This window comes from Rhinoraja longicauda, chromosome 12 (genome assembly GCF_053455715.1).
Source record: "Rhinoraja longicauda isolate Sanriku21f chromosome 12, sRhiLon1.1, whole genome shotgun sequence".
Classification (NCBI taxonomy): domain Eukaryota; kingdom Metazoa; phylum Chordata; class Chondrichthyes; order Rajiformes; family Arhynchobatidae; genus Rhinoraja; species Rhinoraja longicauda.
The window spans coordinates 32,697,696-32,720,186 of NC_135964.1; the positions used below are offsets into that span (position 1 = coordinate 32,697,696).

The window sequence follows — 22,491 nt, forward strand, 5'->3', positions numbered from 1 at the left end:
AACATATAAAACAAAATAAATAACAAAGTCAATCATATGTTAATTCAAATAGGGTCCTGTAAGCATGTCCTTTACATACCGGTCGGTGCAAGTTACAATGTAAAAGAAAATTGTCACGATCTCGCTCACTCACCGAAGCATAAAGCAATAATAAAACCAACAAAATCATCGTAGTTTTGTACAAATTAACCATAAATACAGCTAGCTAATAGTTCTGAAAGCAGTATTTTCTTACCTCGAAGAAGCAAAACTGGAAAATATGGATAAAACGCAGTATACACGCAACAGCTCAACCGGGAGAATGTTTAGCACAAGTGACCTATGACCTGCGCAGTCGAGATACCGAACCCGCTTATTATTTCAGTGCTCAGTTGCTGAACTCTTAATATACCATCTTCAAGACTTCTCCTGCACCTATTTTCTATTGTAAGACGTTTCTGAAAATTCTGCTACACGTCTCCTGATTTGCATGAAGTTCTGCCTGTCCTTGAACATTTTCCCACTGACCTGCATTGGATCTAACAATGTTTTTTTTTAATTCTCTTCCTCCACTTCAAATCCCTCCATTTTCTCGTATCTATTAACCTCCTTAGAGGGCACAAGTTTAACATGAGAGCAGACACATTTAAAGGAGATCTGAGGGGCAGTTTTTCCAGAGTTTGGTGAATATCTGCAACTACCGGAGGAGATGGATATTATTTACAAAATTTAAACGGCATTTGGACAGGGAAGTAAAGTAATACAGGGCTAATGTAAGCAACGGAGACTAGGCAAGCATTATTAGCCTCATGAATGAAGTGGTCTGAAAGGGCCTATTGCTGTGCTGCACATTTTTAGGATTCACTAATATCACCACGGATCAGAGAACTAGTCACTGATGCTCAGTTTATGGTTTAACTCCAGTCCTTATTACATCCTTGGTCCGAACATGAACAGAAAGGTGGGAGTGGATGGCTTTGACATTATGACTTTTGCGAATGGAACAATGTTAAAGTTGATGGAAATAATTGGTAAAGCACTTCACTGGCTAGAGTTGCAACTATTGTATTGGAATATGATTGCAGTTGTTGAAAGTCAAATATCTCAGCCACAGCAGTTCTTTCCAATAGTGTCCTCACTGCAATGAGTATCAATGATATGGTGTGGCCTAATGAAAAGAAGCCATGAAAAAGACAACTTTTTGGCTTTCCTTTGTAGCATGGTCATACAAGACCACTGTTGACGGTGCTCATCTTGTTTATGTTAATGTCGACCAAAAAAGTGTTGCAACACTTAAGCAGTGTGACCAAAGAACCGAGCAAAGCAGAATCCTATAAAACCTGCTCAGGAACGTTTGATGCAGAGTTGGGAGTGAGGTGGGAAGAAATATTTATTATTACAAAATAACATTCACCTTGCAACCTTCCAAATTTTTTTGCCAAAACCATTTATGGGTAAAATAAGCCAATATTTATTTCATTCCAACAGTTACGTTGACAATATATTTCAAGCAGCTATTTTAATAGAATGTACATTTTCCTGAACAGAACATAATATTGTTATTTTAATGTTGATCACATTTATTTCAACACATTCCATCTCTTTGGCACAAACCGATTTCGCTACCATAACAAAACAAAAAAATATACATGCACAGTGGCCTCATACTCTTCATTTATTCTCCGTTTTGATTTTAATGAAAGATGAATTTACAACAATCATCTGGGCAGGAGAAAATAGAAAAAAGATTCAGCTAGCTGGGTGGCAGTGAGGTGTGGGGAGGATGCAGAGGCTTCAGAAAGATATCGCTAGATTAAGTGAATGAATGAGGTCAAGGCAGATGGTAAATGTGGAAAAAATTGAAGTAATCCCCTTTGGTATTTAACATTGCATGGCAGGGTTATTGTTAAGAAGAGAATAAGCAGACTGTGTCTAGACTCATGTTTATCGGAATAAGAGGATGATCTCATTCTTACAGGGCTTGACGGGGTAAAATATGGGGGTGATTTTTCTCCTGGTACAAGCCAGGGGACCACAAAATCAGAGTAAGGCGTTAGCTAAAGACTAAGATGAGAAGAGATTTCTTCACTCAAAGGTTGATAAATCTTTGGAATCCTCAAGGGCTTTACACTGAATGTTTAGAACAAAGATTAATATGACTTTACATATTAAGGGAAATGACGCTCGCCCAGGAAACCAGTGCTGAAGTAAAAGATCAGCTACAATCTTTTTGAATGGAGGTACAGTCATGAACACTATTTATATTCACTAATTAGACTTAGCAAATTCTTCTGTATGGCTTTTCAGAATTAATGGTGATAGGTCTCATTTCTGTTAACGTTTGTAACTACATTTCCACTTTATAATAATAAATTTCAAAACAAATAGTTGCAAAAACAAGTGTTCTTTAATGTCCTCTAATCTTTAGAAAATATTAAATAACACTGAGCTTCTACATCATCTTCACAAAGAACTGTACACCACTTCTATGTTTCTATATAAATAATACAATTTCACAGAAACTTTAGATGCTGAATCCAAATATAATGGACCTTATCCACAAGTCCAATCCTATGATAAACACTGTCAAGAAATCTTGGTTTAGACAGAAAGCATGGATTTAAAAGTTCAGTTCCAGTTCTTTAAAGATGAAAATGGAACGGAATGAAGATGCTCTGTTCAGCCATTTTCTTTTGTATTAGAATTGACAAAAATCTTTTTCTTTTGCTTCAAAAACTGCAATTAGTTTAGTTATTTTCATTTCCTTCAAATTCTGGCAATGCATTTGAATCTAACTGAAGGGCCAGCAGGACACGAAGACTGTCAAAGTGACAAACATATGTTTGTTAGCTAACCAACTCACAAATGCACTCATTTAAGCACTTACCATTCTGACATATACCTAATCTACTCCTCTCCATCGTTCCTGTCTCCAGACAGGTTAAATATATTTTCTGTCTCAAACTGTTTCTCTATCCATAGATATCGCTTGACCTGTTATTTCCAGTATCACCAATATTTTCAACACGAAAACAGAAAATGTCAGGCAGCACTGCAAAGTGAAACAGAGTTAATGTTTCAGGCTGGAGGACTCCACATCAGAATCAACACTGTTGTGTCAGAGATGTACTCAATGGACCAATTAATTACATAAATTCAATCATTCCTCCTTCAATCATTGTTTTCTTTTTCTGCCACTTTGTGAACTTAAGCATTGCCATTTTGAACATCCTCCCAGTTTTGACCTGCTGTTTATAGAATTCGGTCTTATTCTCCTATTTCTGACTTTCATGGCATTTTTCTTCAGGGACAAAAAAGTTAATATGTTTCGGAGGGAAATCTAATAAAATGCTTTTATGAGCGGGGGCACTACAGTCTATAATTTTGGGTCAAAAGATTTGTTCTTCTGACCGACAATCTGGTTTTTGTATGTGATTGGTTTGAGCTCAAGGTAGGGAAGATTTTAACTGGTGATTTTGAAGATGTTTTACATCCTATTAGGTACTCATCTCAATCTAAAAAAGATTTAAAATTGAGCAAAACAGACTTGGTGGAACAGAGGGAAAGGGCAAAGATGAGTAAACTGATAACTTTAGTAGCAAAATTTAAATGTCTATAAAGAGTGAAAATAGTTGAGAGAAGAATACTGCAAGGATAGAAAATACCCTGCTATCAATATCACATAAATTAGCCACAAAAAGAGAAACAAAAATAAATTCCAGACAGGGTTGAGATTAAAAGCAAATAAGTAACTCTGCCTAAATATAGTATTTAGAGCCACATTATTTGTGTGATTTATTTGATATTTGTACTTAATTTGGAAAGTACAGTAATTACGATGCTGTATGTTTCGCGAGCAAACATTTCAGTTTAATTTTCCTTAATCACAAGGTTTATTATTTATTTATTGAACCTCACATTTTTTACTAATGGTCTCTTTAAAAACACCTTTTTTTAAACATTATCAGATAGTGAAAGATGAAAGCATGATAAACCCAAGTTAATTTCCTGACAATTCGACCAAAATGCATTCTTAACTTCCGACCAAAAGAAACATACCAATATCTATGCAGGAGCAGGAAAGGTAACAGTGCTCGGGTGACAGTATACATGTAAATAGTGCATATCAAAAGATCTGTTGCTCAAACAATATCTTTTCAAACCCTGGAGGTGGAGGACTGTAAAATTCATTGAACTGACAATCCAAAATTGCACTGTCATCAACTGGAAAAAAAAAGAAAAAATTATGGTAATTTTTGTAAATATATGACACTATTGCCTAGAATTTAAGACCATGTTTTAATTTGATTTGACTTATGAATTTGTATAATTTGTACAATTTGTATTGATGAAACAACTACCAGAAATCAGTACCAGTCATAAGGCATTGTACACCAATGATGCATTAGATGCATCCTATACATTGGAATTTTAGATTTAGATTTAGAGATACAGCGCAGAAACAGGCCCACCGGGTCCGTGCCGCCCAGCGATCCCTGCACACTAACACTATCCTACACCCACTAGGGACAATTTTTACATTTGCCCAGCCAATTAACCTACATACCTGTACGTCTTTGGAGTGTGGGAGGAAACCGAAGATCTCGGAGAAAACCCACGCAGGTCACGGGGAGAACGTACAAACTCCGTACAGACGGCGCCCGTAGTCAGGATCGAACCTGAGTCTCCGGTGCTGCATTTGCTGTAAGGCAGCAACTCTACCGCTGCGCCACCATGCCTCCCTGCATCATATACATTGGTAACCTGTAGATGCAGTATATTGGGATTTTTAAAAAGAATTGGACTACCAGTAAAAATCCTTATGTACAAGTCAAGGTATTGGTGAAGTGTGTTTGTGTGAATTGCAGATTAGCAATCACAGGTAACGGAGAATAAATGGGTATAACTAGTGGAGTGCCCCAGGGAATAGTTCCTGGGCCTCAACTATTTACATTAATGACCTGGAGGAAAATACAGAATTAAGGTTGGAATGTACATTTGCTAATTGTATTGCAGAGGTATGAAAGTATGAAACATGCAGATGCATGAACCACAGGTGTAATTTGGTCCTTTTTTTGCAGAACCACATTGATCAGTGAAGATAGATAGAGTAGCTCCAATGGAATAACCAACTGAACTGTCTAACCAAGGTGGAGGAACAGACCATCAAGAAAATAGAAGATGGTTAACCATTTGGTAAGATGAAAGGCAGGGTTTAGTTTTAAAATCTCTATGCATTCAACAATCAAGAATGCACATGGAAAAAATGATCAGTAAGTGCAATGTATAATACTATTCTATGAGTAGATTAGTTTATGGTGTTCTATTTTTGATGATTTCTGCACACCCAGTGCCACTTTAAAATATTTCAACTCTACAAACATTATATAAACTGTACACAAAATATTTCTCTTGACAGCATTTTTACAGGCCACAAACAGATATTAATTTTGGGAAGCAATTCTCATGTGCCCTCTGCACTGATGAAAAGTTTGATAGATGTGCTGTTTAATTCAGCGAATTTGTACTAAGCAGTCTGTAGTTTGGATTTGTAAGCCTCTCACTTAAGGATTGTTGGGCTCTACAACCTATGAGCCATGGAAAGAAACAGAGCAAATATCTCAAAAAAAATTAGTGAATGTATAAAAGATGAAACACGCAATGATCGACCTGGAAATGTTGAACTGAGAGTCGCTGTAATATGAGGTAACTTGAGCTTTGCCACGGTTAGAGTTTGAGATGTTCGAAAGACCCTGATGATGGATGTTGCCTCAGAACATATCTAGTCCTGTATATTTTCAGTATAGCACAATGACGGTGTGGTAGATTGTAGGCATATTTCCTTCACAATTTCCACATCTTTCAATAAAATTCCATCACCAGATACATCTTTCTCTCCCCTCCCCTTTACACATTGTAAAAGGACTACTCCCTTTGTGACTTCCTGGTTTTCTCTTCCAACTCCAACTACTTCCATCCTCAGGATGCAATTTCTCCCTTTCCAAATATCCAGTAATACCTGCAGTCCTGCAGCTTGGATGGAAACCCAAATTGGTTCTGAAGCCACTTCTTTAAGTACTATTATGGCGCCATCTGGTGGTCAAGCCACTTAGTGATCGAACCCTTGTCAGTAGAGCTGGAACGATCATGTGACTGGGTTTTAATGTTTTATTATCAAACAAAATTATTCAATTATTTAAAAACAATACAATGCAATAAAACAAAACAGAACCCACCACCAGAATATAATACAAACAAATATACCAAATTAAACTATTATACAACTATATTACAGTCCAGGATGCATCCAACCCCTCGCTGACTGGGATTTGGCGGGGAGGAGAGAGAGAAGACGTCAGTCGAGTGGTGTGTTCAACAGCAGCAACAGGAACTTTGCCTCAATGTGCTCCACAGCAACAACAGGAACTTTACCTTAGTGTCTATCAAACATGCGTGTGTGCAACAGCTGTAATTGTTAATAAAACATTGTATTGTACACGCCAGTTGAGTCTCTATAGTGTGACCCCGTCTATCCAAAACGGTATTTTAGATATCTCGCTACGGATGCCGCCGCCAACCCAGCCTAGCGCAGCCTCCATTAAAATGCTCGTTTTCTGGACCTCATGTTGTTCGAGCAGGCTGAGGCCCAGTTTCACATTCATCATATCATGGCAGATGCGACCCGAGATTACTACGTGGTCATTGCGCTGGACCAAGACACTGATGGTTGCCTTATCGATTACCTGAGCCAGCCGCCTGCTGCTAGAAAGGTTTTGCGTACCTTTGGGCTCAGCCACCGGGCTGCTCGGCTCCTCCACATGGATGGAATCAGCTATCGCAAGCCGCCTGTGGTGATGGACGAGATGCTTGATTTGATGTTCAAACATCGGCCCGACAATGTCCGTCTGCTTCTCACGGGTGAGGATTTTGCTGATTCCCTGCAACTGGCCGACCGTGCGCACGAGCTGTGGCTGGCCAAACAGCAGGGTGGAGCCTGTCGATCGTGTGTCGGCGGTTCCGCGGCAGGTCCAACGGGCGGTTCCAGCCTCCACCGGGGCCGTGGCAGCGCAGCCGGTCTCGAGTCAAGCCGGCACAGATACGTAGCGCTACTACCACAAGCGGTGGGGTTCTGAGGCCCGTCACTGCCGACCACCCTGCACGCATCCGGGAATCGCCTGGGCCAGCCGCCAGTAGTGGCTGTTGCGGCCGGCCAGAAGCATCGCCTCTACGTCTGGGATTGTCATTTCAGATGGTGTTTCCTTGTCGACACAGGAGGGGAGGTTAGCATATTGCCCCTGACACTCGGGCTGGTAAACGGGGGCCTGCTTTGATCGCCACCAACGGCAGCTCCCTCCGAAAGTATGGTACTCGCTCGGTCCCTCTCATTTTCGGCTCCTGCCATTTCACTTGGGCTTTCGTCATTGCTGGGCGCTGATTTCCTCCGGGCACACTCTCTGCTGGTCGATGTGAAGAGATGGCGTCTCGTCCATTCTGCAACTTGTGAATCGATCTTCTCGCGCCCCGCTGACTTGATTCGGTGTTTTCCTTCGACAACGTTTACTCCCAGATATTGGCTGAATTTCCCGACATCCTGACCCCCCCCAGTTTCAGTCGGATAGCCCCAAGCATGGGGTGGTGCATCATATCCCCATCGCCGGGTCACCACTCCACACACATGCACGCTGGCTGCCCCCCGATTAGCTTCAACTGGCCCCGAGATGAGATCCGCAGGATGGAGGAAATGGGCATTGTGCGATGCTCCGACAGCCCGTGGGCTTCTCCACTCCACATGGTCCCCAAAGAGTCCAGGGGCCAGAGACCCTGTGGGGACTACCGCCGTGTTAATAACTTCATGATGGCCAACTGCTACCCCGTTCAAAGCATGGGGTGGTGCATCATATCCCCATCGCCGGGTCACCACTCCACACACATGCACGCTGGCTGCCCCCCGATTAGCTTCAACTGGCCCCGAGATGAGATCCGCAGGATGGAGGAAATGGGCATTGTGCGATGCTCCGACAGCCCGTGGGCTTCTCCACTCCACATGGTCCCCAAAGAGTCCAGGGGCCAGAGACCCTGTGGGGACTACCGCCGTGTTAATGACTTCATGATGGCCAACTGCTACCCCGTTCCCCACATTCAGGACTTCACGACGCACCTGGGTGGCGCCCGGATTTTCTCCAAGATCAACCTGGTTTGGGGCTACCATCATGATCCCGGACAGACCAAAGACGGCTATCATCACACCCTTTGGGCTGTTTGAGTTCCTCCGGATGCCTTTCGGCCTCAAGAATGCCGCTCAGGCTTTCCAGCGTCTGATGAACATGGTGGGCTGTGGGTTGGATTTTTTAATTCATTTATTTAGATGACATCCTCGTTGCCAGTCGCTCTCGCTAGGAGAATTGTGCTCACCTCTAGTTGCTCTGTCAGCGGCTCAGCGAGCATGGACTGGCCATCAACTTGGCTAGGTGTCAGTTTGGCCTTTATACCATTGATTTCCTCGGTCATCGTGTTACTCAGCATGGTGCAGTCCCGCTTCCAGCCAAGGTTGAGGCCATTCGTCCGTTTCCTCGGCCCTCCACGGTAAAGTCTCCAGGAGTTTGTTGGTATGTTGAATTTTTATCATTGTTTCGTGCCAGCGGCTGCCTGGATCATGCGGCCATTGTTCAAGTTCCTGGAAGCAAACAGTGGGACCTCATGGCCACTTTAACCGGGCGAAGGAGGCGCTGGCGCAGCCGACAATGTTGGTCCATCCGCGGGCCGACGCTCCGACAGTTGACGCCACCGACACCGCTGTTGGCGGAATGCTGGAGCAGCTGATTGATGGACACTGGCAGCCCCTTGCCTTTTTCAGTCGGCACCTGCGCCCTCCTGAGCGGTATAGTGCTTTTGATCGTGAGCTCCTTGCGCTCTACCTGGCTGTCCAGCATTTTTGTTATTTCCTCAAGGGTCGAGTATTCATGGCGTTTACGGATCACAAGCCGCTTACTTTTGCGATGGTGTCTGACCCCCGGTCGTCTCGGCAGCAGCGTCACCCGGCCTACATTTCCAAGTTTACGTCTTGTATCCAGCACGTGGTGGGGAACAGCAACCGAGTCGTCAATGCATTATCCCGCACCGCCACCAATGCCGTTCATACTTTGGCTCCGGGTATCAACTTCGTGGCCCTGGTGTCGGCACAGCACGAGGATGAGGAAATGCTTGCCTGCCGTCCTGGTGTGACATGTACGTTTCGGTCCCACTGCCTTGTGGTGCCTTGTGACGTGTCTACTGGTCAGCCACGACCCATCATCCCTGCCGCTTGGCGCTGTCGGTTGTTTGATATGGTCCATGGTTTGGCTCACCCTTCCACCTGGCGACGGCGGTGTTGGTGGCGGCCAAGTTTATGTGGCACGGGTTGCGCAAGCAGGTCGGCAACTGGGACAGGACATATATTTCCTGTCAGACGTCCAAGGTCAAGGCGCCCGTGCAGATCTTTACCATACCTCAACGGCGGTTTGATCAAATCCACGTTGATATCGTGGGTCCGCTACCCCCGTCCAGGGGTGTCACTCATCTTCTCACCATTGTGAATCGCTTCACGCGGTGGCCGGAGGCAGCTTCATTCGCTGTTACCTCTGCTGTGACATGTGCTCGTGCCCTCGGTGCCCACTGGATCACTTGTTTTGGTGTGCCGGTGAACATTTCTTCTGACGGGGGGGGCAGGCAGGCAGGCAGTTCACCTCTCACTTGTGGTCTGCCATGGCCCGGCTGCTGGGAGCGCAGCTACATCACACCACGGCCTACCACCCGCACGCAATCTAACGGTTTGGTCGAGCGCTTTCATCGCCACCTGAAGGTCTCCTTAAAAGCACAGCTCACGGGTCTGGATTGGAGGGACGAGTTGCCATGGGTTCGGTCGGGGATCAGCAATGCCCCGAAGGAGGACCTGCATACTTCCTCCGCTGAGTTGGTGTACGGCACCCCGCTTAGTTCTGGGGGATTTCATTCCGGCCGCACATGGGCAGCAGGAGCCACTCTCGTCCGCGCGGGAGCGTTTCCGAGAGAATGTGGGCACGCTCTCTCCTGTTCTAAAGTCCCGTCACGGGCTCGCTCCCTCGCACATTCCATCTGCCCTCAAGGACTGCTAGTATGTGTTCCTGCATCGTGATGCCCACCGGACGCCGCTGCAATGACCGTATAAGGGTCCTTTTCCCGTGCTGCAGCACGGCACCTCAACTTTTGTGCTCGACCTGAGTGGCCGGCAAGAAACTGTTGACTGTTTTGGTGGCTCGTCTGAAGCTGGCTCATTTGGACATTTGTCAGCCAGTGCAGGTGGCCCTGCCTCGCCATTGGGGGCATCCGCCGTCCCGCCCGCTCCCACCCTCATCACTGGCGGTTGTATCCCTGAGCAAGGGTGATGCATTTACGAGGTTGGGCTGTCTCGTTCGTATGCCCGCTCGTTTTCATTCCTCCGGTTCTGGGGGGGGGGGGGGCTCCATGTGGCGCCATCTGGTGGTCAAGCCACTTATTGATCGAACCCTTGTCAGTAGAGCTGGAACGATCCCGGTTTTAGCAGGGAGTAGAGAGAGAAGACGTCAGGCGAGTGGTGTGTTCAACAGCAGCAACAGGAACTTTGCCTCAGTGTGCTCCACAGCAACAACAGGAACTTTACCTTAGTGTCGATCAAACACGCGTGTGTGCAATAGCTGTAACTGTTAATAAAACATTGTAATGTAGCCCATAGAAGCAAAGGAAAAACAGGATAGTGATTCATGTACGGTTGCATCTAAATCTACTTACCATATACAACCGGATATACTGTACCCCTAATTCCAGATGCTGGACAATGCATATTTTTCCCATTCAAATAAATGTTCAGTTCCACATGATCATAGGTCAGCCCCTTTTTTAAAAAAAACATTTGATTAAGTCTGTAAAATTCAATGTAACATGCACCATTTAAAATATTTAGAATTTAGAAATATGGAGGGAGTCCTGCATATTCCATCTTTCAGACTGGACATTAAAATAAGGCTCCATTTGTCCTTTCATATAGTCACAAAGGGTATTGTGGCACAATTTTGAGGTACAGCAGTGATGTCCTGGACAATATTTATCCCAAATGGTGTGCCACAAAATGTGAGTATTTGATCATTGGTATTTCTGACAGCTTACATTTTTTTTAACAGTTTGAACTAAAGAAAACACTTCAGTGATGATAAATTATTGGGATATCCTGAGAGGAGCTGAAAAGGTGCGTCTTTCCATTCTTCTATTTCAAATACAGATGTTTTAGATTCTTATGTTGTTTACATATTTAGAATTTTTAGGTTTAGATTTTTAAGATTTAATTTTTCTCCCTCCAAATGAATTCACTACTAAATCTGCTTCTCAGGATGGAAGAGACAATATCTTTTTATAAAAAATGGCAGCTGAGTAAAGAACGTAGCTGCAGCCTGTTGACAACTAAAACAGCAACTTTGGAAATCAACATGATGTTTTATTTTGAAAATTTAAAAACTGATGACTTAAACTTTTTAAAAATTGAGTTGATTCTCAGCATCAGAATTCAAATTATTGCAATTTCAAGGAAAGTTCCTAGCAACCTACTAGTGAACATCAACAAGCTATTCAACCATTGCAACCAATAAAGCTGTGCTTAATGTTCAGCTGGAAAACTAACAGAAGAAGAAACCTACACTATTTTCTCCTTTAATCCAAGCACCCACCATTTCCAGGACAACCTTTATCATTTATATGTACAGATAACATAACCTAAAATGCATAATTATGGCTTGTTTTGGGTTTAAGGTTTAAAATTATCTCTGGAAGCTTTAGTTCATATTCTGTTGCAACAGCCCGGGAGAACTGTATTTTACTGCACCACACACACAAATGTTTCTTTATTTCTAACTTCTACTTTTAGGCAGTCAACATTAATTACATTGGCACCTGCCTAATACAATGGTGCTGTGCCATTAGCAGTGACAAGGAAATACAATTTATACTTTCATACGGAAAAGGTGGATTATTATTGCTAGCAACCTTTTTTGGAACTTTTCAGACAATTTTGAAATTAACAGCCTAATTTGTATTTGATTGCCATTGTATAGGTAATCATTGTGCCATCAGGTATCAAGTTTCTAGTCGTATCAACCTAGCATGGAAACACTACCTGTACAAGTACATGGGTATTTGATCAGCTAACTAAAAGCTTGGTTTAGATGTAGCTTTTATGGAATGCCTTTAAGAAGAAAAAGAAAGGCCTTGAGAGATACACCAAAGCTCAGTGTGTTTACAATGAAACTGAGGCAACAGGAAGACCTTTTATTTCCTAAATAGACATGAACATAGAACCTTTGGCTCTCATCTGGACTCCCTTAAACCAACAGTATATTTGCATAAAGCCAACCAGAGGCAAAGCTGGATCAGCCAGGTCTGCTGGGGCTTAAGGAAGTCAAAATTAAAATATCTCCATTAGCAGTAAAACTGTCCTTTTCCCCTTGGGACAGAGGATGACTTAATTTGACTCCAGGTTTGCAGGTGACCGACGAGACCAATATCTACAACAGACAGAAGGTATTTATTCACAAAGTGCTGGAGTAACTCAGCAGGTCGGGCAGCATCTCGGGAGAGAAGGAATGGGTGTCGTTTCGGGTCAGACTGATGTCAGGGGGGGCGGGACAAAGGGGGGGCGGGACAAAGGAAGGATGTAGGTGGAGACAGGAAGATAGAGACAACAGACAGGGTACGTAGTTGGGTAGTTTGTGAGGTGATCCACTCCTTCTACCATTGATGCAGGCCCTCCTGGTGCTTGGGTTCAAGGTAATCTTTACTGTTCCAAATGCACCCTCCCCACTTTGAACAGTTGTGGGCAAGAGATTCCCAAGATTTGGTAGACATGTTAAAATTTCTTCAAAGAGGCTTTGAGCCAGTCTTTGAATCTTTTCCTCTGCTATCTGGTAATCTCTTTCGGTGTCAAAGCTCGGAATAATATTTCTGTTTTGGACATCTAGTGGCAGGCATGTCGGCGATACAACCTGCTCAATGTAGCCAACTAAATATAAAGTAAGCCTCAATGCAGGGAATGTTAGCTTGGAGAGAACACAAGTACCATTCTTTCAGTGAATGTGGAGGAATTGGGTATGGTTTTCCCAGTGCTTTAGGATGCTTGTTGTAGGTAGTCCATGTCTCAGAAGCCTACAGGAGGGCATGCACGAGTAAAATAAAGACCAATATGAGTAAGTACTTGCAAATTTTTCATTGTTCATTACATACCACAACATCTCCTTCCTGAGGAAGACTGTTAGCTGGTAGTCGGTTTCGCTCCTCATTATTATGATAAATAGCTCCATCATGTCTAAGCACTAAACTTTGTGCATCCCGACCAAAAGGAATTTGGTTAAGATTGGCTTTTTGGGTAGCAACTCCAACCCCCCACACTCCTGAAAAAAGAATAAGAGTGCATCACTATTAAAATGTGCACTGTGCTCCTAAAATCCAAACTACATGTAAAAATGAAAACAGAAAATGCTGGTTAGGAAATGTAGTTTCAATGGGGAGAACCCTATATGAGTGATTCCAACATTTGCTGTTCTTTTTATGTAATTTCCAGCATCTGCAATTATTCTTCAATTTTTTAATTGATTGATTTAACTTTATTTTTTTTTAAACTGCATGGCTCTGGACAATCTGGATGTTTTTGTCAGCACATTCAAATCCACATCACAAAAAAATTTGTCTACATTTAAAGCAAAACACTGTCCACCAAGTCATTTCATTTGTTAATCAAGGATTCACTCATTCACGACAGGATGGGGATGGGGTATCTTTGAGAAAGGCGAGCAGAAAGCAGCCAACATAATCAAAGACTTGTCCCACTCTGGTAATTTCTTCTTCTGCCTGATCCTGTCTGGCAGAACATACAGAAGCTTGAAAGCACGAGCCACCAGACTCAGGAACAACTTCTTCCCCTCTGCTATCAGGCTTCTGAACGGTCCTTCCACAAGCTAGGGTACTGTCTGATTAACCCCGACCTCATTGTGGACATTGGACTTTGTCTGTGGAACTGATTTGTTACAATGCAGATAACTATATTCTTCACTCTGTCTCTACCCCTTTGCTCTACCTATTGCACTTGAATTTGGCTTGTAGGGTCCAAAGAAACGAATTCAATGCATGCAAATTGGACATTCCTAATTGAACTTTTCCAATTGTGATTAATTTTAAATGCATCATTTCCTTATTTTGTTTTAAAAGTTGGGTTCAATATATTATTTTCTGACCATCCAATCCCATATTTTAGTACAACTTTGTGAAATGACTAAAATATTAACTAAAGAATCTACTATTTCCACGTCTTGATCTGCTGTGAGAATTTTTCAAACATTTCATTGTTGTTGGTCTCAAGAATCCCATTGAACTGATACAAGGACAGCGACCAAATGTTATAAAAGGCAAGGTCCACACGACTGAGATCATTAGATCTTTGTTGCAGCTTTCTTTGAAGTCGATTACAAGCCGAGTAACCTTACTGCTATTTGCAAAATCCTAGCCAAAATTTCTGTCATTTCAGAAGATTTAAGAAATAACCACATTGCTGTGATTTGAGTATCAGTATACCCAAATTTTTATACAACAATCCATTAGTTTAATGTTCAGCATTATTTATACTGGCTTTTTATTCCAGATATATTTTATACAATTATTTAAAACTCTCCAGCTTCCTTAATGAGACTTGAATCAAGACCTCTCCATTTTTAAAATGTCCCAGAATTTAACCACTGTTGTAGAAACTCTGGTATTTTTCCTACATCTTTATTGTAGGAAATTGGTTGTGTTTTGGCGTGCAGTCGATAACAAAATGCTAGTAAAATGAATCCCCAAATAAAAAGGTCAATTTGTACAGATTATACTGAAGGAACTCTATCTGACATGGTCACTTGAATCTACTTAACAATTCAATGAGATTATCACCATCTATGACCTAACTAGATGCATTTTACTTTGCCCCTTTTAATATCTTTAAATAACAAATTAAAAATTTGAGATTGACAAAATGACAATGAAATAGTGTCAATGGCATTTTGTTAAAGAGTATTCCATACTCTTTCCACTCTTTGTGTGCAAAAGTGATTCAAATTTCAATTCTGAAAAGACTGGCTCTTTGTTTTAGATTATAAACCCTAGTTCCTCATTTTAGGCTCCTCAACCAATAGAATTTTCTTTTGTTGCTACCTAATGCATCAGTTACTTTTAGTAACTGCAAAGCTTCAAATCACTCATAGCTTTCTAAGTTCTAGGGAGCACAGCCTTAGTTTAATGCAAGCTCTCTTTGTAATTTAACCTAGACATGGGCATCATTATGGCAAAAATGCTCCACTTGCTCCAAGTATCTTTCCTAAAGTAGCCACAATTGCCCAGAGAATTCCAGTGTTCTATCTCAGGATACAGTATTAACTGTGGTAAAGCTTCTGCATATTCACTATCTATAGAAGTTCACTATATATAAAAGCTAACAATGCAACAGCCTTTAATATTATTTTCTAACTATCCATGACATTTTTATCATCCATGCACATTTCATACTTTCTAGCCTTCCATCATTTAATGAATAATTTGTTTTGTCTTGAATGGATTAAGTTATATTTGACTATATTGAAATTAATTTGACAATGGATTACATTTGCTTACCCTTTTAATCACTGTCTGTAATTTAAGAGTTCAGCTGCTTACATTACCTGTCACTTTCTCATCAAATTTGTATATGGCACTTCCTATGGCATTATCTGATCACTTATAAACATGATAAAAAAAACTGCAGCTCTCTGCAGGGTCTCAACTAGCTAGTTGCACATGCTACTTTGAGCAACTAGCCAATATTCTTGTTCTGCCTTCCACTGCTCAACCAATTTCCCACCCAACAAATAAATAATTTGCAACACTAAATGGGACATCAAGGCAATACAGTAAATGGATATAAAATAATACTGTGGATATTAGATAAAACCTTAATTCTCCAATATATTCACTGATTCACTGACCTGTTGATTGTACTTTGAATTCAAAGTAACTTTTGTTCTGATGCAAAGGTGCATTGGCTAGGCAGCCTCCTGTGCCACATATTCTTCTCCCGTTTTTAACAATAACAACATCCGTTCCTATGAAGAATATAATATTAATAGAAATAGCATTATCATGAAATTTATAAAATTATTTGAAAAGATGAACACAGTTGTGCAATAAAGCCTAATCTATGCTAAAAGGCAAATAATAAAATCTGTGTTATTGTATGATGCCAAGCATGGTCTAGGAGTTCCCAAATGTACTTAATAACTAATTAACCATTTTTAAAGTCCAGTTACTTGTTATATTATAGGAAATAGAAAGGTCAAACCAGTTGATGTGGTCTATTTGGATATTCAGAAGACCCTTGATAAAGTGAAACTCAGGATTAATAAATAACAGTAGAGAATAGGCTCTGATAAATGATTTAGGTGACTTTCCTTGAGGAATAAATATCGACCAAGGCACTAGCAGAACTCTCCTGCTCTATTCGAAATTGATCCATGAAAGATTTTATGCTCCCTCAGAAGTGGAGTAATCCTTCACTGGAGTGCCAGCCAAAAGTGCCCTCCACAATGTTTGGGACAAAGACCCATCATTTATTTATTTGCCTCTGCACGCCACAATTTGAGATTTGTAATAGAAAAAAATCACGTGGTTAAAATGCACATTGACAGATTTTAATAAAGGCCATTTTTATACATTTTGGTTTCACCATGTAGAAATTACAGCAGTGTTTATACATGGTCAATGTTTGGGAGACAGCAATGTCCTGCAAATGAAAGTAGTCATGTTCAGTATTTTGTTACATATCCTTTGCATAGAATGACTGCTTGAAGTCTGCGATTCATGGACATAACCAGTTGCTGGGTGTCTTCTCTGGTGATGCTCTGCCAAGCCTGTATTGCAGCCATCTTTAGCTTATGCTTGTGTTGGGGGCTGGTCCCCTTCAGTTTTCTCTTCAGCATATAAAAGGCATGCTCAATTGGGTTCAGATCGGGTGGTTGACTTGGCCACTCAAGGATTGACCATTTTTTAGCTTTGACAAACTCTTTTGTTGTTTTAACAGTATGTTTGGGATCATTGTCTTGCTGTAGAATGAACTGCCGGCCAATGAGTTTCGAGGCATTTGTTTTAACTTGAGCAGATAGGATGTGTCTATATACTTCAGAATTCATTATGCTACTACCATCAGCAGTTGTTTCATCAATGAAGATAAGTGAGCCAGTACTTTCAGCAGCCATACATGCCCAGGCCATAACATCCCCACCACTGTGTTTCACCGATGAGGTGGTATGCTTTGGATCTTGGGCTGTTCCTTCTCTCCTCCACACTGCTCTTGCCATCACTCTGATATAAGTTAATCTTCGTCTCATTTGGCTAGATGGCAGATCTGATGTGATGGTTCAAAATTGCTCAGCACTTTCCATTGCATGCTTATTAGCATTTATCTGGTTATGCATTGCAATTTTAACAGATCGTCACTTCATTTTTAAGGACACCCTGTGATGTTACCATTATGCCTTTTTGTACTCCTCGCCGAACTTGATTTGATGTCCTGGTTGATTGTAATGGCAAAGCGAGGTGTTCTCGTCATGTCATAACGATGGTAAAATATTATTCTCCTGCTACTTATGACAGCCAAAGTGCCTCTTGGACGCCACTGACATCACAATTCCCATTGATGATGTCTCACTACCAACACTGAAAATAAGAAAAATTGCATGCACTAGAAATCTGAAATAAAACAGAAAATGCTGAAAACACTCAGCAGTTCAGGCCCATTTAGAACGGAGATGAGGAAGAACTTTTTCAGTCAGAGAGTGGCGAAGGTGTGGAATTCTCTGCCTCAGAAGGCAGTGGAGGCCAGTTCGTTGGATGCTTTCAAGAGAGAGCTGGATAGAGCTCTTAAGGATAGTGGAGTGAGGGGGTATGGGGAGAAGGCAGGTGAGAGTGATCAGCCATGATCGCATTGAATGGCGGTGCTGGCTCGAAGGGCTGAATGGCCTACTCCTGCACCTATTGTCTATTGTGAAGAGAAACAAAGTTAAGATTTCAGGTTGAAAACCCTTCATCAGAACTGGGAATAGGACACCATCTGGTAATCCAGCAAATGTTGATGGCAGATCTAGATTGGCAAAGGCAGGGGTAATAGAAGAAGCAAAATTGACTGTAGCATTCAACAGGGAGGTGGAAGCACTTGAAAGGAATGAATTCACCTTGGGCAGAGAAAGGGAAAGTGCTAGCTTGCATTGCTCTGGTAGAGAGCCAGTAGGAACAGGATTGGATAAATGGTCACAGCACACATGGAGGCCATTCTGTGATTTTGCCAGCTCCATGTAAAATGAAATGTTAATTGAGAATATCTGACCTGTTGACATCATCTGGTATCAATGCACAACAATCCTATACTATTGTTAGAGAATCAAACACAGCTCATGTCAGCTACTCTACTGATACTACCTTCCCAGTGGTGCCACTTATATCGCATTCCCCCAAAACAGCACCCTACCCATGACACTGTATGTCATTAGTCAGTGTCAACCTCCCAGTTGCCACTATCCCATCAAAAAATACCCTATTGATAGCATTCCAATCCCTCCTGAATGTCTAGTCATAGTCCCCCTTAATACTGTTGACAGCACCTTTTCTATTGATAACATATGATGTTGCAAGCCAATTGTCTGACGTCAGTCTCCACTGACCATATTTGAAGTCACATTTCGAGTTGTCACTTCAAAGCCACGTGCTGTGGGTGGAAATTGTAGCGTAGATTATTTTACACAAAATGATGCTAAAACACATCACAATCCCCAGCAACACGGCTTGACACTGGAGTGTTACCATATAGTACAGTGTCTGAGCAATGTATTTGATACAACTACGATAATATTACCCGATTGCCACCGACACTGCAACTGGTCCTGCCTCGCCCGCTAGTGACAGAATATTTAGGTTTGAGGGCCTCTGGTTCCAGGTAGAGGTTAGACGTCTATCACAACATTACCATTAGGGCTGGCGTTGATGCTAGATTCAGAAACTGCATTGCTAATAAACTGTTACCAATTAAATGTGTCTAGTGATTAATCACTAAGTCTTTTGCGCAATCAGTGAAAGCAATTCTCAATCTGGGGGCGCCATCATACACCACGCCCACGTCAGGGATGATCAATTAACACTATTTAGCGAGGCGGCGTTGTGTTAATTTTACGTGCACAGGTTCTAACACAGAATCAGTTACTGGTTGCCCCGCATTCCAGGCACTGAGCTTCCTGCCTATATTTTATAATGGGACTAATATTACAGGTAGGAAATTCAATGAGGTAAAATGGTTGATTTAATTTCTTCTGTTGGTAGTAACAACTCGCTGACTTACCCATGTGCTGTGTGTCTAACTGGACGGCGGGCATTTCCTTGAGTTGAATGTGTCCAGAGCCTCCATTTCCACACCAGCGCAAGCAACACGACAGCGCCATCTTCCCAGCACTGTGCCCACTGACGTCACGCCGCTTCTGCCCGCGCGTGCACGCACACTCACGCATTCGCCCGCGGGGATGCGCATCGCATCGGCATGGCTGGAGCGGCGGGACGTTGCGCGCCATGCTCCTCCTGCCGGCAGTTCAGCCGTCTGGTCAGTGGAGAGCGATCTGTTCTTGATCCGACGGCACCGAACGTTGTTCAGTATAGGGCCCTTGCACTGCAGGCGAGGTCACGACCCCTGACCCGTACTGTTGCCACGTAATGCCTTCTGGAGTACAAGCGGTGTACTGGAGGCAAGCACTTGCGATGGCTGCCAATACAGTGGGACCGTCTTCGGTTCCATCAGCCGTTGAATTGTCGCCGTTTTTTGCCAGAATTCTGCCAGACTCTAAAGCCACAATCGCCGCTAAACTTGCAACACCTCAGTCCCAACCAAAAATCTTTATGAATGGCACCACATGGTTACAGTGCTTAATCACATCAGGCTGCTTAACCTCATCCTAATAAACTTAGTATAGCTACAAACCTCACGCGACATACCACAACATGCATACACTGCCTGTTGAACCATGTCACTCACCACCCCAGTATAATCCACACTTCCTCATTCTTGTAGAAGACAAGTTTCTGCAATTAAAGGTAGCAAGAACGAATGAGAATGCGAGAGACATTCCTGCAGGGCCTGACCCCACATGGAGGATACAATGTTGGTCATTGTCAGAGACATTAGACAGGGCTGGATGAACATTTGAATTGCCAAGGCATAAAAGACAAAAAATTAAGTACTGTAGATGAGATTAATATAGCAAGGTTGTTGATCAACAGGACATGATAGGCCGTGCGTCACCCCCTTTGACCTTATGACCTACCCTGCAATCCCCATATTTTCGTTCGCATTCACCAGATGCATTTTTTTTTTGGTATAGCTTCAGCAACTTTCCACAAATTATTATTCAACAATAGACAATAGGTGCAGGAGTAGGCCATTCGGCCCTTTGAGCCAGCACCGCCATGATCATGGCTGATCATGCACAATCAGTACACTGTTCCTGCCTTCTCCCCATATCCCCTGACTCCATTATCATTAAGAGCTCTATCTCACTCTTGAAAGCATCCAGAGAATTGGCCTCCACTGCCTTCTGAGGCAGAGAATTCCACAGCTTCATTATTGAGCATCATTATTCAATAAAGAGCATCATTATTCAATAATAGTGAACTAGTGTATTTGTAGTAAAACTCACCCTTGATCGAATAGTATCTACCCTGGTCAAGTAATCATAAAGCACAGAGATAGGTCTTTTGGTGCACTTGCTCCTGTTCGTCACCAAATGCCTAATCCCATTTTAATCCTATACTGTTTGCATTTCAATACTAATTCTATTTTACAGCACAAGTCCCGGAGCCTTCTATTTAACAGCAGTTCAAGTGCTTATCTAAATACTGAGAGTATTTATGGCTCCACCAGCCCTTCAGGCAGTGCGTTTCGGATTCTTATTCAGATTTTGAAGGAAAAAAACTCAGTTTGACTCCCTTCAAAAGATGTGATCGCTGACAATGTCATTCTCATGTAATGTCAGTAACTATATAACCACAGTCATTACTATGTTCTTATCTGCACGTTTCTCCTTGGCAGTAAAGCACGTGTTGTGCAGATGGTTAAGGCACCATAGTTAACAAGCAATTTGAAACTGCAATTTACTCCACTGAAGATACGTAAGCTATGATCTTTGGCCCTTGCTTAAAGCTGGTGTGCTTGTCATTGCATCCATCCTGAATACCATGCCATATTAAACTGAACTTCTTACTTTATTTTCTTATCATTGCAAAGAATCCTAGAAAATGTTTTGTTGTCATTAAGGGAAAAAAACACTGTTGGAGATCACTCAAACTGTTTTTGTGACAATCTCAAAGATTGAAATCTCCAGTTGATGATGGGGTTGATGGGGTTCTGTGTGTGGGGTAGCTCTGTCAGTTACAGTGAAACTATGTTGTCCATTGATTGAAGTCACGCAGCTGCAAGCACTGGCGGATTAAAGAGGAATATTATAATGCAAGGAGCATGCAACACACTTCCAGCTACAGAAGTGTTGTCACTTAAAGGGATGATGGAAGATGAATGGGGGAGGGGTCACATTGGGTCTGAGGGATGCAGATGAGTTGATGTAGCGTGGAGACAGACGGATGCTTTGAGCAAGGGGGTTATAAAGCTGACAGGCAAGCATTCCTGACATGAGATTGAGTTCAGGTGTCGAAAGGAGTAATAAGGTGAGTGCAAAATATGAAATTCTAAATTTTGCAGAGATCTGTGCGGTAACAAATGCTCTTGCCTGCCTGTACCAGTGGAAACTAGATGGTGGACTTCTGTACTTGAGTTTGCACTTCTCTACTTGAACATGCAACTAGTGCAGCAGTGAGCACCAAATTATGATACATGACAAAGATCAGAAGCGGCTTGAAATAACCTCGAAGCTCGGAAGCGCACATGACATTGACCTCTGAGAAAAATAGCCTTGTTATTTTTTTACTATATAAATAAGGCTGTGCTTAAGGTCACAGGGGGGAGTTGGGTATATGGGTTTCAGCAATTACAATTATTTTGACTGCTGGTTTTTTAACAAGGTTTCAGGGAGAAAATTGAGTTAATAAAACCAGGATATTCTGAGAATAAATAATTAATTATCAAACCAGTGGGATTTAAAGTCACAAAGGAGGGCAGGTGGAAGGGGAATATTTTGGTTGTAATGATGATGATTCAGATGGATTTATCGCAGTTATGGAATAGGACCAGATAAAATAGTAAAGGTTCTAATTTTGTGAACAAACAATTTTGTTAGATTGACATAATTGAGCAAAAGTAGACTGGAAGCAGCTATTTGAAGGTTAATCAGTCTCAGACCAATGAGAAGTGTTCAAGGAAACTGAAGCAGTGAAGGGTACACATGTTACCACAAAGGAAAAAGTCGGCACTGTCAGATTTAGTGACCC

The 22,491-nt window shown here is 42.1% G+C and overlaps 1 protein-coding gene across 1 annotated transcript; it reads right to left on the bottom strand.

The window, feature by feature from the left end:
* Window positions 1–1,430: 1,430 nt before the first annotated feature.
* Window positions 1,431–19,531, bottom strand: spryd7a (SPRY domain containing 7a). The gene is made up of 5 exons (XM_078409434.1): window positions 19,403–19,531; window positions 16,005–16,121; window positions 13,240–13,406; window positions 10,762–10,864; window positions 1,431–4,203 (listed from the first exon to the last, which is right to left on the bottom strand). Exons 1-5 carry the CDS (start codon window positions 19,500–19,502, stop codon window positions 4,106–4,108), a joined length of 585 nt encoding a protein of 194 aa, XP_078265560.1. The 5' UTR covers window positions 19,503–19,531; the 3' UTR covers window positions 1,431–4,105.
* Between the last annotated feature and the right edge of the window lie 2,960 nt (window positions 19,532–22,491).